Source organism: Melanerpes formicivorus, unplaced genomic scaffold, assembly GCF_026170545.1.
Source record: "Melanerpes formicivorus ecotype bairdi unplaced genomic scaffold, bMelFor1.0.p_v2 SCAF_1, whole genome shotgun sequence".
In the NCBI taxonomy this organism is placed as follows: Eukaryota; Metazoa; Chordata; class Aves; order Piciformes; family Picidae; genus Melanerpes; species Melanerpes formicivorus.
The window spans coordinates 47,661,747-47,689,351 of NW_027142353.1; the positions used below are offsets into that span (position 1 = coordinate 47,661,747).

Here is a 27,605-nt window from a genome sequence, read left to right on the forward strand (position 1 = left end):
AGCTAGGGGGGTGGGGGGGTTGGGGGGGTGCGGTGTGGGGGGTACCCGGTGGACTGGAGAAATGGCCAGCTGGGGTGCCAGGAAGTTCTTCAGCAAAGGCAAAGTGGTGTCCCTGCTGCTTCCCACTGCCTGCCTCTGCCACCCCCCAGCATCCTGTCTCTGGAGAGCCAGAAGGCCACTGGGGACCTTCACTGAGTGCTATTGGTGGGGACTGGCAGTGCCTCAACCACAGCAGAGCTGTGCTGTGCAGCACTCTGCAACGTCTCCACCACGATATTCCACGTCCCGGTGTTCTTCATGCCCTTGGGCATAGTCCCTGACGTTCTGCAGACCTGGGTAGGTAACTGCTGTGCTGTGGGGTGCTGTGGGGTGGTGCTGGGAGGGAGGTGTTCCAAACTCACCCAGCTTCTTCTGGGGGTGCTTGCAGAACTGGTGCAAAACAAAGTTCAAGTGTCAGAGGAAGCAGCAGCAAGCTGCAGCCAAGGCTCAGCTGAAGGCTGGAAAGAAATCAAAGCGTCCAAAGGATGCGGCAAGAACTCATCTGGAGGGCAGAGGTGAGGAGCAGAAGGGTGGGGAGCAGAGGGATGAGTGTCCCCAGCAGCCTGCAATAATGGCTGACGCCCCACAGCAAGCCAGAGCAGCTGCTCACTCCATCTCTTCTCCCTTTAGCTTCTCCCCAGGTTCCTGGATAAGAGAATGGAGCGAGGCTGACCTGGGGGATGCTATGGTGAGTGCTGGGGAAGTCCCCCAGATGCTACCTCCGACCCTCACCCCTTTGCTCTGCCCCTTAGCTCCAGCTCAGGAAGCAGGTGCTGCCCGTGGCTCCTCCCAGAGGGGCCAGGGTTCAGCGAGGTCTCCTCTGTCTCTTCTGCAGGGCACAAGAGCAGGCAGCACGCAGGGACCAGCAGCTCCTACAGGAGATGCTTGGACGACTTGGAGAAGTCAATGGAAAAGAGTCGCCAGAGCTCCTGTCCCCGCTCTGGGGGGGCAGCTCTTCCTTGCAGGAGCTGGGGGAGCAGCAGCAGCAGCAGCAGGAGTGGTGGGCCCCTGGGAACGAGGCCATGAGGCAGCAGGTGACAGCCCAGGAGATGCTGCAGAAGATGCCCTGCCTGCAGCCCCTGAGCTCCTGCCGTTCACCCTGGGGCAGCAGCTGTTCTTCCTTGGAGGAGGCAGCCAAGGTGAGGAGCCAGGAGGCCACAAGCCTGCAGGAAATGCTGGCTGCCATGCCCCCTGCGCAGCACGTGGACTCCTTGCCAGCCCTGAGCTCCCTCACTGAAATGCTCCTCCAAGCCTGGCAATGCTAGAATGGTTATGAAGAATAGGAATAGACCATAGTGACAGGGCTTGAAGGGAGATGAACACAAGTAAGGATTAGAGCCATTGATAATAGGAAACTAGTAGTGAGGACAGTTGCTAATAACAAGTTAAGTTAGGAATGAGTTAAGTTAGGAATGAGTTAAGTTAGGAGTGAGGAATAGGTAGAATTAGAGTAAGTTTGGAGTACTTTTAAATAGAGGAAGCTGTTTGTAAGTTGATAGGTTAATAAGGTCTCTCTTCTGGTTTGGATGATTTAGGACTACTTCTATGTGCTGGCATTTCAAAAGAGCTCTCTCTGCAATGTAACATCTTTCTTTTTGCCTCTCTTCCAGACATGCATGTGATGGTTTAACAGAGCCTTGTAGTTTCTCATAGATTTCTAGTGTTAGCACAGGTAGGCTCAAGAGGTTAGCATAGGGATATTATGGGATGTTTTGGTCTTTTCTTTATACTAGGAATAGTGCTTTAAGATAAGGATGCTGCCAAGATTTAGAAGCCTAGAAAAGTTGTTCTTAGAATACATTACAGGCAAAAGTGACAGGATTGGGTTTGGCCCCAGGCACTGAGATTTCACCAGAAGCATTTGAGATCAGGTACTAACTCTCTAGAGCAGATCCATCAAAAGTTTCTCCTGGATTTCTAGTGTCAGCATAGGTAAGATCCAAGAGTTTAGAATCAGGGATATTCGAGGATGTTTGGGTCTTTTCTTGATGTTAATAAGAGCGTCCCCTGAAGGGTCAAACCACCCAACATGCCCTAGCCTAGGCAATGGGCTCAGCACCTGCAAATGTGCTAAGCTGGACACTTCCTGGGGTCCAGCGGGTCAAGGCCAATGCAGAGCACGTGTGAGTAACCTTGTCAGCACCACCTGTGCATGTTGAAGCCTGGACGCTGCCTGGGGTCCAGAGAAACGTGTACCACGTGTGATGAACGCTGCGACCCAGCTGTGAACTCTGTGCACCCCTGGCCATGTCTGGATACGCCCCATCCTAGAGGTCCAGCTATCAGGTCTCTGTGTCAGAAAAGGCCACTAATTGCCTTGGGACAGCACTTCCAGCAGCCAAGAAGGCAGGCAACTGGCCTGCTTCTCACCCAGCAAGCAACAAGGGCCAAAGGCTGCCCGAGTAGCATCTGAAGAACCTGTCCTAACAGGCAACAACTCCACCCAGGCCTTGCACCTGGACCAAGGCAGAAAGGGGAAGAGCTCCAAGAGAACTGAATGCCAGAAGGGGCTACAGCCCAGCAATGGAGCACACAAGGGGGAGGCCTCCTAGCCCTCTCCCAAGCCAAGGGCAAGCTCCAGCTTGTGAAGTGGGCACGACAAGAGAGAGGCCTGCTGGCCCTCTCTGAGCCAAGGCCTGCTCCAATTAGAGCCACAGCATCTGGGAAGATAGCAGGAAGAGGAGCGAGTTCGAGAGCCCCCGGCTCATCTGCCACGGAATCCCATTTGGGGGAAAACCACAGAGCACAGCCCCTGCATTTCCAGGTTGAGTTGCTCTACTGGAGATGTTAGAGCTGTGCTTCAATCATTTCACTGCCTTTCTATGTGGAATGCAGTACCCACAACCGCCTAGAACCGGGACCTGTGCTTTGTGCCTGCGTCCCGGCGGTGTTTGAAGATAGCACCGCCCCAGAGATGACAGAACCCAAACAAATAGACATCTGCATCACACGAGGGGGCAGCGGGCAGGGTATTCCACGGCAGGATACCTTCACGAGACAAATTGTGCCTCGGGGCCTTGGAGTTGGAACGGGCAACGGAAAACTGCAAACATCCAAATGGCCTTCTTGAGAACCTGGCCGAAAGCTCCAGCGAGCCAGGCAGCAACCATGCTGTAACGGTGGGTGCTGGGAGAGCGTCAGCACTGCATGGATTGGGAAACAAAGGGGCAAAGATTCAGGTTGATAAGGAAAAGGCTCAGTCCTATGCTGAAAAGCTTCTTTCTTTGGAACGAGAAGGAAAAGGTGAAAGGGCACTGAGCCGGAGACTTCACCATGGAGTTGCCATGCAAAGCAAACGGGCTGAAGCTTTCAAAGCACAACGGGACGCGGCTAAGTTCTTGCCGCCGACTTCTCCCCTTGACGGGCGGCCAGAACCGCGACCGCGCAGAGCGACCTTGCAAGTCCCAAGCCTGGAAGCAACTGTTGCAGGCACCGCAGAGCGGGAGAGAAACCCCAAGAGCGCTGGAGGAAAGACAGCGGCCACAGCCTGCGAGCCCGAGGAAGCTGCTCGAGGGGTTCCGTGCCGGAGCCTGAGACCTGCTTACCCCAGCGGGGAGAGAAGCCGCCAAGACGCGGCAAGGCCGGCCCGAGGAGCCGTGAGAAACTCAGCCGGCAAGCGGGACTCAGCCGAATGGCGAGAAAGCAAGTCCGCCACCGAAGCAGGCGAAAAGCCCCCGAACGGCGTCGGCACCCTGAGCCGCCAAAGGAAAAGCCTCGGAGCCGCAGCCCGATGTCACCCGCTAGGAGCTCCAGAAAGAAAGGGCAACTCTCTACAGCCGGTGGCGCGAACTGCAGCCTGGAAGAGCTTCGAAGCCCTGAGCTCCTCCCCGCCGCGCAAAACGTGTGTCAGGCAGGAAAAAGCCGCCTCGCAGAAATACTCTCCCAAGCCCGACTGCAGCTCCCAGCAAGACGCCGCGGAAGGAAAGCAGGAGCGTCCCGTTCTCAAGCAGCTGAAGAGCTCCCGAGCCCTGAGCGGAGCGCGTCGTGACGGAGGAACGCCCTTTGGGATCGACGGGGACCGCCGCAACTCCGCCTGCCAGGAAGCAGCAGGGGTGCCGAGCAAGAACGTCCCGCGCCGCCACTGCGGTGTCTCCAAAGCCACGGTCCAGCCCCGAGCGGAACGGCAGCTGCACCACAAAGACAACGGGACGCGACTCTGATCGTAGCAGCCGGCAGCCACCAAGGCGTCGCAGCCAGAGCCGCCAGTTCCACAGGGACTCCTCATCATAGCCGTGCAGAGTTCTGCCAGCAAGCAATTGCATTGGGCATGCTGCTGTTTTGTCCCCTACAGATCCTCGGTGATACCAGCAAGAAAAACCCAGCCCTGTCGTGAGCTGCAGAGCTCCACTCCTCCGCCTGGGACTGCAGCCATTGCAGCCGACGAGGCAGAAAGGGACGCCGAGGGGAAAGGCCCCTGGGAACCCCACAGCCACCTGCATCTTCACACAACGCTGCCACACCCAGATGGGATTGTTCTGCTCACAGGGATTGGCCTCTGCCTCGCCCTCATAGCCCTTTGCCACCAGATCAGGCAGAGGAGGCTCCACGTTAACAAGCAGGTGGAAGGGCTGGGACCCAACAAGCCTCTCCTACCATGGTCCAAGGGCAAGACCGCATTGGCCTCTGGGTTTGCCACCAAGAACAACCTTGAGCTCCGCTCTTGGCTGCAACCCAGCAGGCGCCGAGTGGGGGAGACACAGCCACAGCAGACCTTGCCATGAGTGAGGGATGGATGGATTTCTCAGCTGCAAAGAGAGCCATCCGGGAGAGGAGAACAGGCCAAGCAGCCTGTGGTTGGCACAAGCCCCATGCCCCTCAAGTCCCCTGCCTGGGAGGAGGATGGCCAAATGAAGGCTAACTGCAGTGAAGGCTGTGCCTGCAAAGCCCAAAGTCAACCAGCCTAAGACTCATCCTATGCTAGGGGACTGATCACGTGACAATGAAAGCAGGAGACATCTAAATTGGGACTGGAGTTGGACTCCAAGCCCTGTGTGCCAGCCTGTGGGCTCCCTGTCCTCGCCCACCTCTCTCTTTGGGAGCAGCAGCTTTGCCTTGGAGGAGCCAGGGAGATGCCCTGCGGCGTGCCCCTGGGCTCCATGTTGCCCTTCCCCAAAGGAAGAGGCAGCTTCTGTAAAGAGTTGAGCAAATAAAGCAGATCTACAGAGAATCTCTGTCCCTTGTTGCCTTCAGGGGGAGCATCGTGGGGAAGGATGAGGGAGGGAGAGGCTGAGGGACTCAGGGCCTTCTTTGCCTCAGTCTTTAGTTGCAGGAGCAGCTGCTGGCTGCATCCCCGGAGCTGGAGCTCAGATCCTGGGGTGCAGGGTTGCTCTGGGAATAGCCTTTTGTGGTTCTGCTCCCTTTTATGGCTCCAGGGATGGGGCATCTACCACCTCTCTGGGCAGCCTAGGACAGGGCCTCACCAACATCTCTTCCAGCCTGAATCTCAAAGAGGTTTGAGTTCTCAACCATCACCCCTTGTCCTGTCCCAACAGGCCCTGCTCAAGAGTCTGTCCCCACTTTTCTTCTCAGCCCCTTCAAGTCCCCTCCCTGCCCCTGCTGCCTTTACAAGGATCAGGCCGAGCCTCACATCTCCTCTGCTAGGGCTGTTTATCACTTGGCTAAAGGAATTTGCCCTCCCCCATCTCCAGGAGCCTCCTAGGTGGCCTACAAATCACCACAATAATGTTCCAGCAGATGCTTTGATGCTTGAGGTCATAGAATCTTAGACAGGCCCAGGCCAGAAGGCACCTCCAAATCCAGCCTCCCATCCTACACTCCATGGGATGGCATCAGCTTCCACCCCTAAGTTCCAGGGGGACATTTCAACTCCTCCTGAGGCCCTCAAATCTTCCTCCACCAGCCAGGAGAGGGCCAAGGGAGCTGCTGAGTGTGGCCATGGTGGGGGGTGGTATCCAAGGCATGACGTCACGATGGAGGGTGTGTCTGCCTTATGATGTCACAAAGGGTGGGGCTCTGCCTGCAGCTATAAAGGGCTGGCAAGGCCCAGGGGCAGCAGGCAGTTGGTGCCAGGGTCTGGTGTTCTCTCAGCAGACTGCAGCCTCTGCCACCCCCAGTGGTGTTGGGCGAGCCTGTGTCTGGAGAGCCAGAAGGCCACTGGGAATCTCTTCACTGAGTGCTTTTGGGGGGCACTGGGAGCGTCTCAGCCACAGCAGAGCTCTGTGCTGTGGAGCACTCTCCAACATCTCAACCATGGCCCTCATCTCACTCTTAGTGCCAATTCTCGTTCTCTCTGTCACAATGAACATCTTGGTAGGTCGCTGCTGCACGGTGGGGCATGGCGGGGAGGGGTGGTGCTGGGAGGTGCTGCAGCCTCACACAGCTTCTGGGGGTTCTTGCAGGGTTGGTGGGAGAAGAAGATCAAGAAGGAGAAGAAGCAGAAGAAAGCTGAAGCCAAAGCTAAGCTGAAGGCGGAAAAAAAATCGAAGCGTGCAAAAAAGGACTCCAAAAAAGCTGACCTGGAGGAGCAGAGAGGTGAGGAGCAGCAGGAGGGATGAGGAGCCAGAGGGGAGGGAGGAAGAGCCAGAGGGGAGGGGTGAGGAGCAGAGGGATGAGTGTCCTCAGCAGCCTGCAGCCTGACACCCCACAGCAAGCCAGAGCAGCTGCTCACTGCATCTCTTCTTCTCTCTTTAGCTTCTCGCCAGGTTCCTGGACAAGAGAAGGAGCCGAGGCTGACCTGGGGGATGCTACGGTGAGTGCCGGGGAAGTGCCCCAGATGCTAGCTCAGACCCTCCCCCCTTGCTCTGCCCCTTAGCTCCAGCTCCAGAAGCAGGTGCTGCCCGTGGCTCCTCCCAGAGGGGCCCAGGGTTCAGCGAGGTCTCCTCTGTCTCCCCTGCAGGGCACAAGAGCAGGCAGCACGCAGGGACCAGCAGCTCGTACAGGAGATGCCCGATGAGTTGGATAAGGAAATGGAAAGCAGCCGCCAGGAGGTCCGGTCCCCAGACCGGGCAGGCAGCTCTACTAGCTTGCATGAGCTGGTGGAGCAGCAAAGGAAGGAGTCATGGGGCCCTGGGAACGAGGCCATGACGGAGAAGATGACAGCCCGGGAGGTGCTGAACATGCAGAACACGCCCCGCCCGCTACAGCTGAGCTCCTCCGATTCACTCTCGGACAGCGACCAAGAAGCCTTGGAGCAGAAGCCAGCCAAGGTGGGGAGCCAGGAGCCCACAGCTGTGCAGGAGATGTCGGCTGCATCCTCCCCAAGCTCCAAAACGCCCCTCCAGTCCCCTGAGCTATGGGAAGAGCCTGGCAAAGAGGAGAGCCAGGCCAGGAGCCAATTGGGGGAGGCCGGCAGAGAGAAGAGCAGCAGCCCGGCCATGAGCCAACGGAGCAAGACTGGCAAAGAGCAGAGCCAGGCCAGCAGACAGCAGCAGCAGCCTGGGGCTGCAACCCCCCAGGCACGGAAACAAAAGGCCCAGAAGCCAAGGAGCAGCCCAGGGAAGAAGCTCCGGAAGTGCCTGGCTCAGATCTGGTTGTGCCTGAAGTGCTGCTTCTGCAGCTGCTTCTGCCCCTGTTTGCTGCACCGGGCTCAGAAGAGGAACAGACTCCCCTAGCGGCCAGCTAGGGGGGTGGGGGGGGTTGGGGGGGTGCGGTGTGGGGGGTACCCGGTGGACTGGAGAAATGGCCAGCTGGGGTGCCAGGAAGTTCTTCAGCAAAGGCAAAGTGGTGTCCCTGCTGCTTCCCACTGCCTGCCTCTGCCACCCCCCAGCATCCTGTCTCTGGAGAGCCAGAAGGCCACTGGGGACCTTCACTGAGTGCTATTGGTGGGGACTGGCAGTGCCTCAACCACAGCAGAGCTGTGCTGTGCAGCACTCTGCAACGTCTCCACCACGATATTCCACGTCCCGGTGTTCTTCATGCCCTTGGGCATAGTCCCTGACGTTCTGCAGACCTGGGTAGGTAACTGCTGTGCTGTGGGGTGCTGTGGGGTGGTGCTGGGAGGGAGGTGTTCCAAACTCACCCAGCTTCTTCTGGGGGTGCTTGCAGAACTGGTGCAAAACAAAGTTCAAGTGTCAGAGGAAGCAGCAGCAAGCTGCAGCCAAGGCTCAGCTGAAGGCTGGAAAGAAATCAAAGCGTCCAAAGGATGCGGCAAGAACTCATCTGGAGGGCAGAGGTGAGGAGCAGAAGGGTGGGGAGCAGAGGGATGAGTGTCCCCAGCAGCCTGCAATAATGGCTGACGCCCCACAGCAAGCCAGAGCAGCTGCTCACTCCATCTCTTCTCCCTTTAGCTTCTCCCCAGGTTCCTGGATAAGAGAATGGAGCGAGGCTGACCTGGGGGATGCTATGGTGAGTGCTGGGGAAGTCCCCCAGATGCTACCTCCGACCCTCACCCCTTTGCTCTGCCCCTTAGCTCCAGCTCAGGAAGCAGGTGCTGCCCGTGGCTCCTCCCAGAGGGGCCAGGGTTCAGCGAGGTCTCCTCTGTCTCTTCTGCAGGGCACAAGAGCAGGCAGCACGCAGGGACCAGCAGCTCCTACAGGAGATGCTTGGACGACTTGGAGAAGTCAATGGAAAAGAGTCGCCAGAGCTCCTGTCCCCGCTCTGGGGGGGCAGCTCTTCCTTGCAGGAGCTGGGGGAGCAGCAGCAGCAGCAGCAGGAGTGGTGGGCCCCTGGGAACGAGGCCATGAGGCAGCAGGTGACAGCCCAGGAGATGCTGCAGAAGATGCCCTGCCTGCAGCCCCTGAGCTCCTGCCGTTCACCCTGGGGCAGCAGCTGTTCTTCCTTGGAGGAGGCAGCCAAGGTGAGGAGCCAGGAGGCCACAAGCCTGCAGGAAATGCTGGCTGCCATGCCCCCTGCGCAGCACGTGGACTCCTTGCCAGCCCTGAGCTCCCTCACTGAAATGCTCCTCCAAGCCTGGCAATGCTAGAATGGTTATGAAGAATAGGAATAGACCATAGTGACAGGGCTTGAAGGGAGATGAACACAAATAAGGATTAGAGCCATTGATAATAGGAAACTAGTAGTGAGGACAGTTGCTAATAACAAGTTAAGTTAGGAATGAGTTAAGTTAGGAATGAGTTAAGTTAGGAGTGAGGAATAGGTAGAATTAGAGTAAGTTTGGAGTACTTTTAAATAGAGGAAGCTGTTTGTAAGTTGATAGGTTAATAAGGTCTCTCTTCTGGTTTGGATGATTTAGGACTACTTCTATGTGCTGGCATTTCAAAAGAGCTCTCTCTGCAATGTAACATCTTTCTTTTTGCCTCTCTTCCAGACATGCATGTGATGGTTTAACAGAGCCTTGTAGTTTCTCATAGATTTCTAGTGTTAGCACAGGTAGGCTCAAGAGGTTAGCATAGGGATATTATGGGATGTTTTGGTCTTTTCTTTATACTAGGAATAGTGCTTTAAGATAAGGATGCTGCCAAGATTTAGAAGCCTAGAAAAGTTGTTCTTAGAATACATTACAGGCAAAAGTGACAGGATTGGGTTTGGCCCCAGGCACTGAGATTTCACCAGAAGCATTTGAGATCAGGTACTAACTCTCTAGAGCAGATCCATCAAAAGTTTCTCCTGGATTTCTAGTGTCAGCATAGGTAAGATCCAAGAGTTTAGAATCAGGGATATTCGAGGATGTTTGGGTCTTTTCTTGATGTTAATAAGAGCGTCCCCTGAAGGGTCAAACCACCCAACATGCCCTAGCCTAGGCAATGGGCTCAGCACCTGCAAATGTGCTAAGCTGGACACTTCCTGGGGTCCAGAGGGTCAAGGCCAATGCAGAGCACGTGTGAGTAACCTTGTCAGCACCACCTGTGCATGTTGAAGCCTGGACGCTGCCTGGGGTCCAGAGAAACGTGTACCACGTGTGATGAACGCTGCGACCCAGCTGTGAACTCTGTGCACCCCTGGCCATGTCTGGATACGCCCCATCCTAGAGGTCCAGCTATCAGGTCTCTGTGTCAGAAAAGGCCACTAATTGCCTTGGGACAGCACTTCCAGCAGCCAAGAAGGCAGGCAACTGGCCTGCTTCTCACCCAGCAAGCAACAAGGGCCAAAGGCTGCCCGAGTAGCATCTGAAGAACCTGTCCTAACAGGCAACAACTCCACCCAGGCCTTGCACCTGGACCAAGGCAGAAAGGGGAAGAGCTCCAAGAGAACTGAATGCCAGAAGGGGCTACAGCCCAGCAATGGAGCACACAAGGGGGAGGCCTCCTAGCCCTCTCCCAAGCCAAGGGCAAGCTCCAGCTTGTGAAGTGGGCACGACAAGAGAGAGGCCTGCTGGCCCTCTCTGAGCCAAGGCCTGCTCCAATTAGAGCCACAGCATCTGGGAAGATACCAGGAAGAGGAGCGAGTTCGAGAGCCCCCGGCTCATCTGCCACGGAATCCCATTTGGGGGAAAACCACAGAGCACAGCCCCTGCATTTCCAGGTTGAGTTGCTCTACTGGAGATGTTAGAGCTGTGCTTCAATCATTTCACTGCCTTTCTATGTGGAATGCAGTACCCACAACCGCCTAGAACCGGGACCTGTGCTTTGTGCCTGCGTCCCGGCGGTGTTTGAAGATAGCACCGCCCCAGAGATGACAGAACCCAAACAAATAGACATCTGCATCACACGAGGGGGCAGCGGGCAGGGTATTCCACGGCAGGATACCTTCACGAGACAAATTGTGCCTCGGGGCCTTGGAGTTGGAACGGGCAACGGAAAACTGCAAACATCCAAATGGCCTTCTTGAGAACCTGGCCGAAAGCTCCAGCGAGCCAGGCAGCAACCATGCTGTAACGGTGGGTGCTGGGAGAGCGTCAGCACTGCATGGATTGGGAAACAAAGGGGCAAAGATTCAGGTTGATAAGGAAAAGGCTCAGTCCTATGCTGAAAAGCTTCTTTCTTTGGAACGAGAAGGAAAAGGTGAAAGGGCACTGAGCCGGAGACTTCACCATGGAGTTGCCATGCAAAGCAAACGGGCTGAAGCTTTCAAAGCACAACGGGACGCGGCTAAGTTCTTGCCGCCGACTTCTCCCCTTGACGGGCGGCCAGAACCGCGACCGCGCAGAGCGACCTTGCAAGTCCCAAGCCTGGAAGCAACTGTTGCAGGCACCGCAGAGCGGGACAGAAACCCCAAGAGCGCTGGAGGAAAGACAGCGGCCACAGCCTGCGAGCCCGAGGAAGCTGCTCGAGGGGTTCCGTGCCGGAGCCTGAGACCTGCTTACCCCAGCGGGGAGAGAAGCCGCCAAGACGCGGCAAGGCCGGCCCGAGGAGCCGTGAGAAACTCAGCCGGCAAGCGGGACTCAGCCGAATGGCGAGAAAGCAAGTCCGCCACCGAAGCAGGCGAAAAGCCCCCGAACGGCGTCGGCACCCTGAGCCGCCAAAGGAAAAGCCTCGGAGCCGCAGCCCGATGTCACCCGCTAGGAGCTCCAGAAAGAAAGGGCAACTCTCTACAGCCGGTGGCGCGAACTGCAGCCTGGAAGAGCTTCGAAGCCCTGAGCTCCTCCCCGCCGCGCAAAACGTGTGTCAGGCAGGAAAAAGCCGCCTCGCAGAAATACTCTCCCAAGCCCGACTGCAGCTCCCAGCAAGACGCCGCGGAAGGAAAGCAGGAGCGTCCCGTTCTCAAGCAGCTGAAGAGCTCCCGAGCCCTGAGCGGAGCGCGTCGTGACGGAGGAACGCCCTTTGGGATCGACGGGGACCGCCGCAACTCCGCCTGCCAGGAAGCAGCAGGGGTGCCGAGCAAGAACGTCCCGCGCCGCCACTGCGGTGTCTCCAAAGCCACGGTCCAGCCCCGAGCGGAACGGCAGCTGCACCACAAAGACAACGGGACGCGACTCTGATCGTAGCAGCCGGCAGCCACCAAGGCGTCGCAGCCAGAGCCGCCAGTTCCACAGGGACTCCTCATCATAGCCGTGCAGAGTTCTGCCAGCAAGCAATTGCATTGGGCATGCTGCTGTTTTGTCCCCTACAGATCCTCGGTGATACCAGCAAGAAAAACCCAGCCCTGTCGTGAGCTGCAGAGCTCCACTCCTCCGCCTGGGACTGCAGCCATTGCAGCCGACGAGGCAGAAAGGGACGCCGAGGGGAAAGGCCCCTGGGAACCCCACAGCCACCTGCATCTTCACACAACGCTGCCACACCCAGATGGGATTGTTCTGCTCACAGGGATTGGCCTCTGCCTCGCCCTCATAGCCCTTTGCCACCAGATCAGGCAGAGGAGGCTCCACGTTAACAAGCAGGTGGAAGGGCTGGGACCCAACAAGCCTCTCCTACCATGGTCCAAGGGCAAGACCGCATTGGCCTCTGGGTTTGCCACCAAGAACAACCTTGAGCTCCGCTCTTGGCTGCAACCCAGCAGGCGCCGAGTGGGGGAGACACAGCCACAGCAGACCTTGCCATGAGTGAGGGATGGATGGATTTCTCAGCTGCAAAGAGAGCCATCCGGGAGAGGAGAACAGGCCAAGCAGCCTGTGGTTGGCACAAGCCCCATGCCCCTCAAGTCCCCTGCCTGGGAGGAGGATGGCCAAATGAAGGCTAACTGCAGTGAAGGCTGTGCCTGCAAAGCCCAAAGTCAACCAGCCTAAGACTCATCCTATGCTAGGGGACTGATCACGTGACAATGAAAGCAGGAGACATCTAAATTGGGACTGGAGTTGGACTCCAAGCCCTGTGTGCCAGCCTGTGGGCTCCCTGTCCTCGCCCACCTCTCTCTTTGGGAGCAGCAGCTTTGCCTTGGAGGAGCCAGGGAGATGCCCTGCGGCGTGCCCCTGGGCTCCATGTTGCCCTTCCCCAAAGGAAGAGGCAGCTTCTGTAAAGAGTTGAGCAAATAAAGCAGATCTACAGAGAATCTCTGTCCCTTGTTGCCTTCAGGGGGAGCATCGTGGGGAAGGATGAGGGAGGGAGAGGCTGAGGGACTCAGGGCCTTCTTTGCCTCAGTCTTTAGTTGCAGGAGCAGCTGCTGGCTGCATCCCCGGAGCTGGAGCTCAGATCCTGGGGTGCAGGGTTGCTCTGGGAATAGCCTTTTGTGGTTCTGCTCCCTTTTATGGCTCCAGGGATGGGGCATCTACCACCTCTCTGGGCAGCCTAGGACAGGGCCTCACCAACATCTCTTCCAGCCTGAATCTCAAAGAGGTTTGAGTTCTCAACCATCACCCCTTGTCCTGTCCCAACAGGCCCTGCTCAAGAGTCTGTCCCCACTTTTCTTCTCAGCCCCTTCAAGTCCCCTCCCTGCCCCTGCTGCCTTTACAAGGATCAGGCCGAGCCTCACATCTCCTCTGCTAGGGCTGTTTATCACTTGGCTAAAGGAATTTGCCCTCCCCCATCTCCAGGAGCCTCCTAGGTGGCCTACAAATCACCACAATAATGTTCCAGCAGATGCTTTGATGCTTGAGGTCATAGAATCTTAGACAGGCCCAGGCCAGAAGGCACCTCCAAATCCAGCCTCCCATCCTACACTCCATGGGATGGCATCAGCTTCCACCCCTAAGTTCCAGGGGGACATTTCAACTCCTCCTGAGGCCCTCAAATCTTCCTCCACCAGCCAGGAGAGGGCCAAGGGAGCTGCTGAGTGTGGCCATGGTGGGGGGTGGTATCCAAGGCATGACGTCACGATGGAGGGTGTGTCTGCCTTATGATGTCACAAAGGGTGGGGCTCTGCCTGCAGCTATAAAGGGCTGGCAAGGCCCAGGGGCAGCAGGCAGTTGGTGCCAGGGTCTGGTGTTCTCTCAGCAGACTGCAGCCTCTGCCACCCCCAGTGGTGTTGGGCGAGCCTGTGTCTGGAGAGCCAGAAGGCCACTGGGAATCTCTTCACTGAGTGCTTTTGGGGGGCACTGGGAGCGTCTCAGCCACAGCAGAGCTCTGTGCTGTGGAGCACTCTCCAACATCTCAACCATGGCCCTCATCTCACTCTTAGTGCCAATTCTCGTTCTCTCTGTCACAATGAACATCTTGGTAGGTCGCTGCTGCACGGTGGGGCATGGCGGGGAGGGGTGGTGCTGGGAGGTGCTGCAGCCTCACACAGCTTCTGGGGGTTCTTGCAGGGTTGGTGGGAGAAGAAGATCAAGAAGGAGAAGAAGCAGAAGAAAGCTGAAGCCAAAGCTAAGCTGAAGGCGGAAAAAAAATCGAAGCGTGCAAAAAAGGACTCCAAAAAAGCTGACCTGGAGGAGCAGAGAGGTGAGGAGCAGCAGGAGGGATGAGGAGCCAGAGGGGAGGGAGGAAGAGCCAGAGGGGAGGGGTGAGGAGCAGAGGGATGAGTGTCCTCAGCAGCCTGCAGCCTGACACCCCACAGCAAGCCAGAGCAGCTGCTCACTGCATCTCTTCTTCTCTCTTTAGCTTCTCGCCAGGTTCCTGGACAAGAGAAGGAGCCGAGGCTGACCTGGGGGATGCTACGGTGAGTGCCGGGGAAGTGCCCCAGATGCTAGCTCAGACCCTCCCCCCTTGCTTTGCCCCTTAGCTCCAGCTCCAGAAGCAGGTGCTGCCCGTGGCTCCTCCCAGAGGGGCCCAGGGTTCAGCGAGGTCTCCTCTGTCTCCCCTGCAGGGCACAAGAGCAGGCAGCACGCAGGGACCAGCAGCTCGTACAGGAGATGCCCGATGAGTTGGATAAGGAAATGGAAAGCAGCCGCCAGGAGGTCCGGTCCCCAGACCGGGCAGGCAGCTCTACTAGCTTGCATGAGCTGGTGGAGCAGCAAAGGAAGGAGTCATGGGGCCCTGGGAACGAGGCCATGACGGAGAAGATGACAGCCCGGGAGGTGCTGAACATGCAGAACACGCCCCGCCCGCTACAGCTGAGCTCCTCCGATTCACTCTCGGACAGCGACCAAGAAGCCTTGGAGCAGAAGCCAGCCAAGGTGGGGAGCCAGGAGCCCACAGCTGTGCAGGAGATGTCGGCTGCATCCTCCCCAAGCTCCAAAACGCCCCTCCAGTCCCCTGAGCTATGGGAAGAGCCTGGCAAAGAGGAGAGCCAGGCCAGGAGCCAATTGGGGGAGGCCGGCAGAGAGAAGAGCAGCAGCCCGGCCATGAGCCAACGGAGCAAGACTGGCAAAGAGCAGAGCCAGGCCAGCAGACAGCAGCAGCAGCCTGGGGCTGCAACCCCCCAGGCACGGAAACAAAAGGCCCAGAAGCCAAGGAGCAGCCCAGGGAAGAAGCTCCGGAAGTGCCTGGCTCAGATCTGGTTGTGCCTGAAGTGCTGCTTCTGCAGCTGCTTCTGCCCCTGTTTGCTGCACCGGGCTCAGAAGAGGAACAGACTCCCCTAGCGGCCAGCTAGGGGGGTGGGGGGGTTGGGGGGGTGCGGTGTGGGGGGGTACCCGGTGGACTGGAGAAATGGCCAGCTGGGGTGCCAGGAAGTTCTTCAGCAAAGGCAAAGTGGTGTCCCTGCTGCTTCCCACTGCCTGCCTCTGCCACCCCCCAGCATCCTGTCTCTGGAGAGCCAGAAGGCCACTGGGGACCTTCACTGAGTGCTATTGGTGGGGACTGGCAGTGCCTCAACCACAGCAGAGCTGTGCTGTGCAGCACTCTGCAACGTCTCCACCACGATATTCCACGTCCCGGTGTTCTTCATGCCCTTGGGCATAGTCCCTGACGTTCTGCAGACCTGGGTAGGTAACTGCTGTGCTGTGGGGTGCTGTGGGGTGGTGCTGGGAGGGAGGTGTTCCAAACTCACCCAGCTTCTTCTGGGGGTGCTTGCAGAACTGGTGCAAAACAAAGTTCAAGTGTCAGAGGAAGCAGCAGCAAGCTGCAGCCAAGGCTCAGCTGAAGGCTGGAAAGAAATCAAAGCGTCCAAAGGATGTGGCAAGAACTCATCTGGAGGGGAGAGGTGAGGAGCAGAAGGGTGGGGAGCAGAGGGATGAGTGTCCCCAGCAGCCTGCAATAATGGCTGACGCCCCACAGCAAGCCAGAGCAGCTGCTCACTCCATCTCTTCTCCCTTTAGCTTCTCCCCAGGTTCATGGATAAGAGAATGGAGCGAGGCTGACCTGGGGGATGCTATGGTGAGTGCTGGGGAAGTCCCCCAGATGCTACCTCCGACCCTCACCCCTTTGCTCTGCCCCTTAGCTCCAGCTCAGGAAGCAGGTGCTGCCCGTGGCTCCTCCCAGAGGGGCCAGGGTTCAGCGAGGTCTCCTCTGTCTCTTCTGCAGGGCACAAGAGCAGGCAGCACGCAGGGACCAGCAGCTCCTACAGGAGATGCTTGGACGACTTGGAGAAGTCAATGGAAAAGAGTCGCCAGAGCTCCTGTCCCCGCTCTGGGGGGGCAGCTCTTCCTTGCAGGAGCTGGGGGAGCAGCAGCAGCAGCAGCAGGAGTGGTGGGCCCCTGGGAACGAGGCCATGAGGCAGCAGGTGACAGCCCAGGAGATGCTGCAGAAGATGCCCTGCCTGCAGCCCCTGAGCTCCTGCCGTTCACCCTGGGGCAGCAGCTGTTCTTCCTTGGAGGAGGCAGCCAAGGTGAGGAGCCAGGAGGCCACAAGCCTGCAGGAAATGCTGGCTGCCATGCCCCCTGCGCAGCACGTGGACTCCTTGCCAGCCCTGAGCTCCCTCACTGAAATGCTCCTCCAAGCCTGGCAATGCTAGAATGGTTATGAAGAATAGGAATAGACCATAGTGACAGGGCTTGAAGGGAGATGAACACAAGTAAGGATTAGAGCCATTGATAATAGGAAACTAGTAGTGAGGACAGTTGCTAATAACAAGTTAAGTTAGGAATGAGTTAAGTTAGGAATGAGTTAAGTTAGGAGTGAGGAATAGGTAGAATTAGAGTAAGTTTGGAGTACTTTTAAATAGAGGAAGCTGTTTGTAAGTTGATAGGTTAATAAGGTCTCTCTTCTGGTTTGGATGATTTAGGACTACTTCTATGTGCTGGCATTTCAAAAGAGCTCTCTCTGCAATGTAACATCTTTCTTTTTGCCTCTCTTCCAGACATGCATGTGATGGTTTAACAGAGCCTTGTAGTTTCTCATAGATTTCTAGTGTTAGCACAGGTAGGCTCAAGAGGTTAGCATAGGGATATTATGGGATGTTTTGGTCTTTTCTTTATACTAGGAATAGTGCTTTAAGATAAGGATGCTGCCAAGATTTAGAAGCCTAGAAAAGTTGTTCTTAGAATACATTACAGGCAAAAGTGACAGGATTGGGTTTGGCCCCAGGCACTGAGATTTCACCAGAAGCATTTGAGATCAGGTACTAACTCTCTAGAGCAGATCCATCAAAAGTTTCTCCTGGATTTCTAGTGTCAGCATAGGTAAGATCCAAGAGTTTAGAATCAGGGATATTCGAGGATGTTTGGGTCTTTTCTTGATGTTAATAAGAGCGTCCCCTGAAGGGTCAAACCACCCAACATGCCCTAGCCTAGGCAATGGCCTCAGCACCTGCAAATGTGCTAAGCTGGACACTTCCTGGGGTCCAGAGGGGTCAAGGCCAATGCAGAGCACGTGTGAGTAACCTTGTCAGCACCACCTGTGCATGTTGAAGCCTGGACGCTGCCTGGGGTCCAGAGAAACGTGTACCACGTGTGATGAACGCTGCGACCCAGCTGTGAACTCTGTGCACCCCTGGCCATGTCTGGATACGCCCCATCCTAGAGGTCCAGCTATCAGGTCTCTGTGTCAGAAAAGGCCACTAACTGCCTTGGGACAGCACTTCCAGCAGCCAAGAAGGCAGGCAACTGGCCTGCTTCTCACCCAGCAAGCAACAAGGGCCAAAGGCTGCCCGAGTAGCATCTGAAGAACCTGTCCTAACAGGCAACAACTCCACCCAGGCCTTGCACCTGGACCAAGGCAGAAAGGGGAAGAGCTCCAAGAGAACTGAATGCCAGAAGGGGCTACAGCCCAGCAATGGAGCACACAAGGGGGAGGCCTCCTAGCCCTCTCCCAAGCCAAGGGCAAGCTCCAGCTTGTGAAGTGGGCACGACAAGAGAGAGGCCTGCTGGCCCTCTCTGAGCCAAGGCCTGCTCCAATTAGAGCCACAGCATCTGGGAAGATAGCAGGAAGAGGAGCGAGTTCGAGAGCCCCCGGCTCATCTGCCACGGAATCCCATTTGGGGGAAAACCACAGAGCACAGCCCCTGCATTTCCAGGTTGAGTTGCTCTACTGGAGATGTTAGAGCTGTGCTTCAATCATTTCACTGCCTTTCTATGTGGAATGCAGTACCCACAACCGCCTAGAACCGGGACCTGTGCTTTGTGCCTGCGTCCCGGCGGTGTTTGAAGATAGCACCGCCCCAGAGATGACAGAACCCAAACAAATAGACATCTGCATCACACGAGGGGGCAGCGGGCAGGGTATTCCACGGCAGGATACCTTCACGAGACAAATTGTGCCTCGGGGCCTTGGAGTTGGAACGGGCAACGGAAAACTGCAAACATCCAAATGGCCTTCTTGAGAACCTGGCCGAAAGCTCCAGCGAGCCAGGCAGCAACCATGCTGTAACGGTGGGTGCTGGGAGAGCGTCAGCACTGCATGGATTGGGAAACAAAGGGGCAAAGATTCAGGTTGATAAGGAAAAGGCTCAGTCCTATGCTGAAAAGCTTCTTTCTTTGGAACGAGAAGGAAAAGGTGAAAGGGCACTGAGCCGGAGACTTCACCATGGAGTTGCCATGCAAAGCAAACGGGCTGAAGCTTTCAAAGCACAACGGGACGCGGCTAAGTTCTTGCCGCCGACTTCTCCCCTTGACGGGCGGCCAGAACCGCGACCGCGCAGAGCGACCTTGCAAGTCCCAAGCCTGGAAGCAACTGTTGCAGGCACCGCAGAGCGGGACAGAAACCCCAAGAGCGCTGGAGGAAAGACAGCGGCCACAGCCTGCGAGCCCGAGGAAGCTGCTCGAGGGGTTCCGTGCCGGAGCCTGAGACCTGCTTACCCCAGCGGGGAGAGAAGCCGCCAAGACGCGGCAAGGCCGGCCCGAGGAGCCGTGAGAAACTCAGCCGGCAAGCGGGACTCAGCCGAATGGCGAGAAAGCAAGTCCGCCACCGAAGCAGGCGAAAAGCCCCCGAACGGCGTCGGCACCCTGAGCCGCCAAAGGAAAAGCCTCGGAGCCGCAGCCCGATGTCACCCGCTAGGAGCTCCAGAAAGAAAGGGCAACTCTCTACAGCCGGTGGCGCGAACTGCAGCCTGGAAGAGCTTCGAAGCCCTGAGCTCCTCCCCGCCGCGCAAAACGTGTGTCAGGCAGGAAAAAGCCGCCTCGCAGAAATACTCTCCCAAGCCCGACTGCAGCTCCCAGCAAGACGCCGCGGAAGGAAAGCAGGAGCGTCCCGTTCTCAAGCAGCTGAAGAGCTCCCGAGCCCTGAGCGGAGCGCGTCGTGACGGAGGAACGCCCTTTGGGATCGACGGGGACCGCCGCAACTCCGCCTGCCAGGAAGCAGCAGGGGTGCCGAGCAAGAACGTCCCGCGCCGCCACTGCGGTGTCTCCAAAGCCACGGTCCAGCCCCGAGCGGAACGGCAGCTGCACCACAAAGACAACGGGACGCGACTCTGATCGTAGCAGCCGGCAGCCACCAAGGCGTCGCAGCCAGAGCCGCCAGTTCCACAGGGACTCCTCATCATAGCCGTGCAGAGTTCTGCCAGCAAGCAATTGCATTGGGCATGCTGCTGTTTTGTCCCCTACAGATCCTCGGTGATACCAGCAAGAAAAACCCAGCCCTGTCGTGAGCTGCAGAGCTCCACTCCTCCGCCTGGGACTGCAGCCATTGCAGCCGACGAGGCAGAAAGGGACGCCGAGGGGAAAGGCCCCTGGGAACCCCACAGCCACCTGCATCTTCACACAACGCTGCCACACCCAGATGGGATTGTTCTGCTCACAGGGATTGGCCTCTGCCTCGCCCTCATAGCCCTTTGCCACCAGATCAGGCAGAGGAGGCTCCACGTTAACAAGCAGGTGGAAGGGCTGGGACCCAACAAGCCTCTCCTACCATGGTCCAAGGGCAAGACCGCATTGGCCTCTGGGTTTGCCACCAAGAACAACCTTGAGCTCCGCTCTTGGCTGCAACCCAGCAGGCGCCGAGTGGGGGAGACACAGCCACAGCAGACCTTGCCATGAGTGAGGGATGGATGGATTTCTCAGCTGCAAAGAGAGCCATCCGGGAGAGGAGAACAGGCCAAGCAGCCTGTGGTTGGCACAAGCCCCATGCCCCTCAAGTCCCCTGCCTGGGAGGAGGATGGCCAAATGAAGGCTAACTGCAGTGAAGGCTGTGCCTGCAAAGCCCAAAGTCAACCAGCCTAAGACTCATCCTATGCTAGGGGACTGATCACGTGACAATGAAAGCAGGAGACATCTAAATTGGGACTGGAGTTGGACTCCAAGCCCTGTGTGCCAGCCTGTGGGCTCCCTGTCCTCGCCCACCTCTCTCTTTGGGAGCAGCAGCTTTGCCTTGGAGGAGCCAGGGAGATGCCCTGCGGCGTGCCCCTGGGCTCCATGTTGCCCTTCCCCAAAGGAAGAGGCAGCTTCTGTAAAGAGTTGAGCAAATAAAGCAGATCTACAGAGAATCTCTGTCCCTTGTTGCCTTCAGGGGGAGCATCGTGGGGAAGGATGAGGGAGGGAGAGGCTGAGGGACTCAGGGCCTTCTTTGCCTCAGTCTTTAGTTGCAGGAGCAGCTGCTGGCTGCATCCCCGGAGCTGGAGCTCAGATCCTGGGGTGCAGGGTTGCTCTGGGAATAGCCTTTTGTGGTTCTGCTCCCTTTTATGGCTCCAGGGATGGGGCATCTACCACCTCTCTGGGCAGCCTAGGACAGGGCCTCACCAACATCTCTTCCAGCCTGAATCTCAAAGAGGTTTGAGTTCTCAACCATCACCCCTTGTCCTGTCCCAACAGGCCCTGCTCAAGAGTCTGTCCCCACTTTTCTTCTCAGCCCCTTCAAGTCCCCTCCCTGCCCCTGCTGCCTTTACAAGGATCAGGCCGAGCCTCACATCTCCTCTGCTAGGGCTGTTTATCACTTGGCTAAAGGAATTTGCCCTCCCCCATCTCCAGGAGCCTCCTAGGTGGCCTACAAATCACCACAATAATGTTCCAGCAGATGCTTTGATGCTTGAGGTCATAGAATCTTAGACAGGCCCAGGCCAGAAGGCACCTCCAAATCCAGCCTCCCATCCTACACTCCATGGGATGGCATCAGCTTCCACCCCTAAGTTCCAGGGGGACATTTCAACTCCTCCTGAGGCCCTCAAATCTTCCTCCACCAGCCAGGAGAGGGCCAAGGGAGCTGCTGAGTGTGGCCATGGTGGGGGGTGGTATCCAAGGCATGACGTCACGATGGAGGGTGTGTCTGCCTTATGATGTCACAAAGGGTGGGGCTCTGCCTGCAGCTATAAAGGGCTGGCAAGGCCCAGGGGCAGCAGGCAGTTGGTGCCAGGGTCTGGTGTTCTCTCAGCAGACTGCAGCCTCTGCCACCCCCAGTGGTGTTGGGCGAGCCTGTGTCTGGAGAGCCAGAAGGCCACTGGGAATCTCTTCACTGAGTGCTTTTGGGGGGCACTGGGAGCGTCTCAGCCACAGCAGAGCTCTGTGCTGTGGAGCACTGTCCAACATCTCAACCATGGCCCTCATCTCACTCTTAGTGCCAATTCTCGTTCTCTCTGTCACAATGAACATCTTGGTAGGTCGCTGCTGCACGGTGGGGCATGGCGGGGAGGGGTGGTGCTGGGAGGTGCTGCAGCCTCACACAGCTTCTGGGGGTTCTTGCAGGGTTGGTGGGAGAAGAAGATCAAGAAGGAGAAGAAGCAGAAGAAAGCTGAAGCCAAAGCTAAGCTGAAGGCGGAAAAAAAAATCGAAGCGTGCAAAAAAGGACTCCAAAAAAGCTGACCTGGAGGAGCAGAGAGGTGAGGAGCAGCAGGAGGGATGAGGAGCCAGAGGGGAGGGAGGAAGAGCCAGAGGGGAGGGGTGAGGAGCAGAGGGATGAGTGTCCTCAGCAGCCTGCAGCCTGACACCCCACAGCAAGCCAGAGCAGCTGCTCACTGCATCTCTTCTTCTCTCTTTAGCTTCTCGCCAGGTTCCTGGACAAGAGAAGGAGCCGAGGCTGACCTGGGGGATGCTACGGTGAGTGCCGGGGAAGTGCCCCAGATGCTAGCTCAGACCCTCCCCCCTTGCTCTGCCCCTTAGCTCCAGCTCCAGAAGCAGGTGCTGCCCGTGGCTCCTCCCAGAGGGGCCCAGGGTTCAGCGAGGTCTCCTCTGTCTCCCCTGCAGGGCACAAGAGCAGGCAGCACGCAGGGACCAGCAGCTCGTACAGGAGATGCCCGATGAGTTGGATAAGGAAATGGAAAGCAGCCGCCAGGAGGTCCGGTCCCCAGACCGGGCAGGCAGCTCTACTAGCTTGCATGAGCTGGTGGAGCAGCAAAGGAAGGAGTCATGGGGCCCTGGGAACGAGGCCATGACGGAGAAGATGACAGCCCGGGAGGTGCTGAACATGCAGAACACGCCCCGCCCGCTACAGCTGAGCTCCTCCGATTCACTCTCGGACAGCGACCAAGAAGCCTTGGAGCAGAAGCCAGCCAAGGTGGGGAGCCAGGAGCCCACAGCTGTGCAGGAGATGTCGGCTGCATCCTCCCCAAGCTCCAAAACGCCCCTCCAGTCCCCTGAGCTATGGGAAGAGCCTGGCAAAGAGGAGAGCCAGGCCAGGAGCCAATTGGGGGAGGCCGGCAGAGAGAAGAGCAGCAGCCCGGCCATGAGCCAACGGAGCAAGACTGGCAAAGAGCAGAGCCAGGCCAGCAGACAGCAGCAGCAGCCTGGGGCTGCAACCCCCCAGGCACGGAAACAAAAGGCCCAGAAGCCAAGGAGCAGCCCAGGGAAGAAGCTCCGGAAGTGCCTGGCTCAGATCTGGTTGTGCCTGAAGTGCTGCTTCTGCAGCTGCTTCTGCCCCTGTTTGCTGCACCGGGCTCAGAAGAGGAACAGACTCCCCTAGCGGCCAGCTAGGGGGGGTGGGGGGGTTGGGGGGGTGCGGTGTGGGGGGTACCCGGTGGACTGGAGAAATGGCCAGCTGGGGTGCCAGGAAGTTCTTCAGCAAAGGCAAAGTGGTGTCCCTGCTGCTTCCCACTGCCTGCCTCTGCCACCCCCCAGCATCCTATCTCTGGAGAGCCAGAAGGCCACTGGGGACCTTCACTGAGTGCTATTGGTGGGGACTGGCAGTGCCTCAACCACAGCAGAGCTGTGCTGTGCAGCACTCTGCAACGTCTCCACCACGATATTCCACGTCCCGGTGTTCTTCATGCCCTTGGGCATAGTCCCTGACGTTCTGCAGACCTGGGTAGGTAACTGCTGTGCTGTGGGGTGCTGTGGGGTGGTGCTGGGAGGGAGGTGTTCCAAACTCACCCAGCTTCTTCTGGGGGTGCTTGCAGAACTGGTGCAAAACAAAGTTCAAGTGTCAGAGGAAGCAGCAGCAAGCTGCAGCCAAGGCTCAGCTGAAGGCTGGAAAGAAATCAAAGCGTCCAAAGGATGCGGCAAGAACTCATCTGGAGGGCAGAGGTGAGGAGCAGAAGGGTGGGGAGCAGAGGGATGAGTGTCCCCAGCAGCCTGCAATAATGGCTGACGCCCCACAGCAAGCCAGAGCAGCTGCTCACTCCATCTCTTCTCCCTTTAGCTTCTCCCCAGGTTCCTGGATAAGAGAATGGAGCGAGGCTGACCTGGGGGATGCTATGGTGAGTGCTGGGGAAGTCCCCCAGATGCTACCTCCGACCCTCACCCCTTTGCTCTGCCCCTTAGCTCCAGCTCAGGAAGCAGGTGCTGCCCGTGGCTCCTCCCAGAGGGGCCAGGGTTCAGCGAGGTCTCCTCTGTCTCTTCTGCAGGGCACAAGAGCAGGCAGCACGCAGGGACCAGCAGCTCCTACAGGAGATGCTTGGACGACTTGGAGAAGTCAATGGAAAAGAGTCGCCAGAGCTCCTGTCCCCGCTCTGGGGGGGCAGCTCTTCCTTGCAGGAGCTGGGGGAGCAGCAGCAGCAGCAGCAGGAGTGGTGGGCCCCTGGGAACGAGGCCATGAGGCAGCAGGTGACAGCCCAGGAGATGCTGCAGAAGATGCCCTGCCTGCAGCCCCTGAGCTCCTGCCGTTCACCCCTGGGGCAGCAGCTGTTCTTCCTTGGAGGAGGCAGCCAAGGTGAGGAGCCAGGAGGCCACAAGCCTGCAGGAAATGCTGGCTGCCATGCCCCCTGCGCAGCACGTGGACTCCTTGCCAGCCCTGAGCTCCCTCACTGAAATGCTCCTCCAAGCCTGGCAATGCTAGAATGGTTATGAAGAATAGGAATAGACCATAGTGACAGGGCTTGAAGGGAGATGAACACAAATAAGGATTAGAGCCATTGATAATAGGAAACTAGTAGTGAGGACAGTTGCTAATAACAAGTTAAGTTAGGAATGAGTTAAGTTAGGAATGAGTTAAGTTAGGAGTGAGGAATAGGTAGAATTAGAGTAAGTTTGGAGTACTTTTAAATAGAGGAAGCTGTTTGTAAGTTGATAGGTTAATAAGGTCTCTCTTCTGGTTTGGATGATTTAGGACTACTTCTATGTGCTGGCATTTCAAAAGAGCTCTCTCTGCAATGTAACATCTTTCTTTTTGCCTCTCTTCCAGACATGCATGTGATGGTTTAACAGAGCCTTGTAGTTTCTCATAGATTTCTAGTGTTAGCACAGGTAGGCTCAAGAGGTTAGCATAGGGATATTATGGGATGTTTTGGTCTTTTCTTTATACTAGGAATAGTGCTTTAAGATAAGGATGCTGCCAAGATTTAGAAGCCTAGAAAAGTTGTTCTTAGAATACATTACAGGCAAAAGTGACAGGATTGGGTTTGGCCCCAGGCACTGAGATTTCACCAGAAGCATTTGAGATCAGGTACTAACTCTCTAGAGCAGATCCATCAAAAGTTTCTCCTGGATTTCTAGTGTCAGCATAGGTAAGATCCAAGAGTTTAGAATCAGGGATATTCGAGGATGTTTGGGTCTTTTCTTGATGTTAATAAGAGCGTCCCCTGAAGGGTCAAACCACCCAACATGCCCTAGCCTAGGCAATGGGCTCAGCACCTGCAAATGTGCTAAGCTGGACACTTCCTGGGGTCCAGAGGGTCAAGGCCAATGCAGAGCACGTGTGAGTAACCTTGTCAGCACCACCTGTGCATGTTGAAGCCTGGACGCTGCCTGGGGTCCAGAGAAACGTGTACCACGTGTGATGAACGCTGCGACCCAGCTGTGAACTCTGTGCACCCCTGGCCATGTCTGGATACGCCCCATCCTAGAGGTCCAGCTATCAGGTCTCTGTGTCAGAAAAGGCCACTAATTGCCTTGGGACAGCACTTCCAGCAGCCAAGAAGGCAGGCAACTGGCCTGCTTCTCACCCAGCAAGCAACAAGGGCCAAAGGCTGCCCGAGTAGCATCTGAAGAACCTGTCCTAACAGGCAACAACTCCACCCAGGCCTTGCACCTGGACCAAGGCAGAAAGGGGAAGAGCTCCAAGAGAACTGAATGCCAGAAGGGGCTACAGCCCAGCAATGGAGCACACAAGGGGGAGGCCTCCTAGCCCTCTCCCAAGCCAAGGGCAAGCTCCAGCTTGTGAAGTGGGCACGACAAGAGAGAGGCCTGCTGGCCCTCTCTGAGCCAAGGCCTGCTCCAATTAGAGCCACAGCATCTGGGAAGATACCAGGAAGAGGAGCGAGTTCGAGAGCCCCCGGCTCATCTGCCACGGAATCCCATTTGGGGGAAAACCACAGAGCACAGCCCCTGCATTTCCAGGTTGAGTTGCTCTACTGGAGATGTTAGAGCTGTGCTTCAATCATTTCACTGCCTTTCTATGTGGAATGCAGTACCCACAACCGCCTAGAACCGGGACCTGTGCTTTGTGCCTGCGTCCCGGCGGTGTTTGAAGATAGCACCGCCCCAGAGATGACAGAACCCAAACAAATAGACATCTGCATCACACGAGGGGGCAGCGGGCAGGGTATTCCACGGCAGGATACCTTCACGAGACAAATTGTGCCTCGGGGCCTTGGAGTTGGAACGGGCAACGGAAAACTGCAAACATCCAAATGGCCTTCTTGAGAACCTGGCCGAAAGCTCCAGCGAGCCAGGCAGCAACCATGCTGTAACGGTGGGTGCTGGGAGAGCGTCAGCACTGCATGGATTGGGAAACAAAGGGGCAAAGATTCAGGTTGATAAGGAAAAGGCTCAGTCCTATGCTGAAAAGCTTCTTTCTTTGGAACGAGAAGGAAAAGGTGAAAGGGCACTGAGCCGGAGACTTCACCATGGAGTTGCCATGCAAAGCAAACGGGCTGAAGCTTTCAAAGCACAACGGGACGCGGCTAAGTTCTTGCCGCCGACTTCTCCCCTTGACGGGCGGCCAGAACCGCGACCGCGCAGAGCGACCTTGCAAGTCCCAAGCCTGGAAGCAACTGTTGCAGGCACCGCAGAGCGGGACAGAAACCCCAAGAGCGCTGGAGGAAAGACAGCGGCCACAGCCTGCGAGCCCGAGGAAGCTGCTCGAGGGGTTCTGTGCCGGAGCCTGAGACCTGCTTACCCCAGCGGGGAGAGAAGCCGCCAAGACGCGGCAAGGCCGGCCCGAGGAGCCGTGAGAAACTCAGCCGGCAAGCGGGACTCAGCCGAATGGCGAGAAAGCAAGTCCGCCACCGAAGCAGGCGAAAAGCCCCCGAACGGCGTCGGCACCCTGAGCCGCCAAAGGAAAAGCCTCGGAGCCGCAGCCCGATGTCACCCGCTAGGAGCTCCAGAAAGAAAGGGCAACTCTCTACAGCCGGTGGCGCGAACTGCAGCCTGGAAGAGCTTCGAAGCCCTGAGCTCCTCCCCGCCGCGCAAAACGTGTGTCAGGCAGGAAAAAGCCGCCTCGCAGAAATACTCTCCCAAGCCCGACTGCAGCTCCCAGCAAGACGCCGCGGAAGGAAAGCAGGAGCGTCCCGTTCTCAAGCAGCTGAAGAGCTCCCGAGCCCTGAGCGGAGCGCGTCGTGACGGAGGAACGCCCTTTGGGATCGACGGGGACCGCCGCAACTCCGCCTGCCAGGAAGCAGCAGGGGTGCCGAGCAAGAACGTCCCGCGCCGCCACTGCGGTGTCTCCAAAGCCACGGTCCAGCCCCGAGCGGAACGGCAGCTGCACCACAAAGACAACGGGACGCGACTCTGATCGTAGCAGCCGGCAGCCACCAAGGCGTCGCAGCCAGAGCCGCCAGTTCCACAGGGACTCCTCATCATAGCCGTGCAGAGTTCTGCCAGCAAGCAATTGCATTGGGCATGCTGCTGTTTTGTCCCCTACAGATCCTCGGTGATACCAGCAAGAAAAACCCAGCCCTGTCGTGAGCTGCAGAGCTCCACTCCTCCGCCTGGGACTGCAGCCATTGCAGCCGACGAGGCAGAAAGGGACGCCGAGGGGAAAGGCCCCTGGGAACCCCACAGCCACCTGCATCTTCACACAACGCTGCCACACCCAGATGGGATTGTTCTGCTCACAGGGATTGGCCTCTGCCTCGCCCTCATAGCCCTTTGCCACCAGATCAGGCAGAGGAGGCTCCACGTTAACAAGCAGGTGGAAGGGCTGGGACCCAACAAGCCTCTCCTACCATGGTCCAAGGGCAAGACCGCATTGGCCTCTGGGTTTGCCACCAAGAACAACCTTGAGCTCCGCTCTTGGCTGCAACCCAGCAGGCGCCGAGTGGGGGAGACACAGCCACAGCAGACCTTG

The 27,605-nt window shown here is 57.4% G+C and overlaps 2 protein-coding genes and 5 long non-coding RNA genes across 7 annotated transcripts; all 7 read left to right on the plus strand.

The window, feature by feature from the left end:
* The first annotated feature begins 69 nt into the window (after nt 1-69).
* LOC137442826 (uncharacterized) lies at nt 70-946 on the plus strand. The gene is made up of 4 exons (XR_010987776.1): nt 70-336; nt 428-554; nt 670-727; nt 875-946. It is a non-coding gene; the product is annotated as an uncharacterized lncRNA (long non-coding RNA).
* A 100-nt stretch (nt 947-1,046) lies between these two features.
* On the plus strand, nt 1,047-7,610 carry LOC137445204 (golgin subfamily A member 6-like protein 7). Its single transcript, XM_068146773.1, has 4 exons — nt 1,047-1,178; nt 6,399-6,531; nt 6,691-6,748; nt 6,896-7,610. Exons 1-4 carry the CDS (start codon nt 1,062-1,064, stop codon nt 7,608-7,610), a joined length of 1,023 nt encoding a protein of 340 aa, XP_068002874.1. The 5' UTR covers nt 1,047-1,061.
* A 75-nt stretch (nt 7,611-7,685) lies between these two features.
* LOC137442828 (uncharacterized) lies at nt 7,686-8,562 on the plus strand. The gene is made up of 4 exons (XR_010987777.1): nt 7,686-7,952; nt 8,044-8,170; nt 8,286-8,343; nt 8,491-8,562. It is a non-coding gene; the product is annotated as an uncharacterized lncRNA (long non-coding RNA).
* Nucleotides 8,563-8,662: 100 nt separating this feature from the next.
* Nucleotides 8,663-15,226, plus strand: LOC137445286 (golgin subfamily A member 6-like protein 7). The gene is made up of 4 exons (XM_068146896.1): nt 8,663-8,794; nt 14,015-14,147; nt 14,307-14,364; nt 14,512-15,226. The coding sequence occupies exons 1-4, from the start codon at nt 8,678-8,680 to the stop codon at nt 15,224-15,226; spliced, it is 1,023 nt and encodes a 340-aa protein (XP_068002997.1). The 5' UTR covers nt 8,663-8,677.
* A 93-nt stretch (nt 15,227-15,319) lies between these two features.
* LOC137442834 (uncharacterized) lies at nt 15,320-16,178 on the plus strand. Its single transcript, XR_010987779.1, has 4 exons — nt 15,320-15,568; nt 15,660-15,786; nt 15,902-15,959; nt 16,107-16,178. It is a non-coding gene; the product is annotated as an uncharacterized lncRNA (long non-coding RNA).
* A 5,393-nt stretch (nt 16,179-21,571) lies between these two features.
* LOC137442837 (uncharacterized) lies at nt 21,572-22,334 on the plus strand. The gene is made up of 3 exons (XR_010987780.1): nt 21,572-21,765; nt 21,925-21,982; nt 22,130-22,334. It is a non-coding gene; the product is annotated as an uncharacterized lncRNA (long non-coding RNA).
* Nucleotides 22,335-23,029: 695 nt separating this feature from the next.
* On the plus strand, nt 23,030-23,796 carry LOC137441873 (uncharacterized). The gene is made up of 4 exons (XR_010987513.1): nt 23,030-23,186; nt 23,278-23,404; nt 23,520-23,577; nt 23,725-23,796. It is a non-coding gene; the product is annotated as an uncharacterized lncRNA (long non-coding RNA).
* The last annotated feature ends 3,809 nt before the right edge of the window (nt 23,797-27,605 follow it).

Bases quoted from the DNA above. Each gene is read 5' to 3' on its own strand.
- LOC137445286 (XM_068146896.1), top strand. From the start codon at position 8,678: ATGAGGCAGCAGGTGACAGCCCAGGAGATGCTGCAGAAGATGCCCTGC. The intron at 14,148-14,306 runs GTGAGGAGCAGC...TTCTCTCTTTAG, and splicing joins TGACCTGGAGGAGCAGAGAG to CTTCTCGCCAGGTTCCTGGA. The intron at 14,365-14,511 runs GTGAGTGCCGGG...TCTCCCCTGCAG, and splicing joins CTGACCTGGGGGATGCTACG to GGCACAAGAGCAGGCAGCAC.
- LOC137445204 (XM_068146773.1), top strand. From the start codon at position 1,062: ATGAGGCAGCAGGTGACAGCCCAGGAGATGCTGCAGAAGATGCCCTGC. The intron at 6,532-6,690 runs GTGAGGAGCAGC...TTCTCTCTTTAG, and splicing joins TGACCTGGAGGAGCAGAGAG to CTTCTCGCCAGGTTCCTGGA. The intron at 6,749-6,895 runs GTGAGTGCCGGG...TCTCCCCTGCAG, and splicing joins CTGACCTGGGGGATGCTACG to GGCACAAGAGCAGGCAGCAC.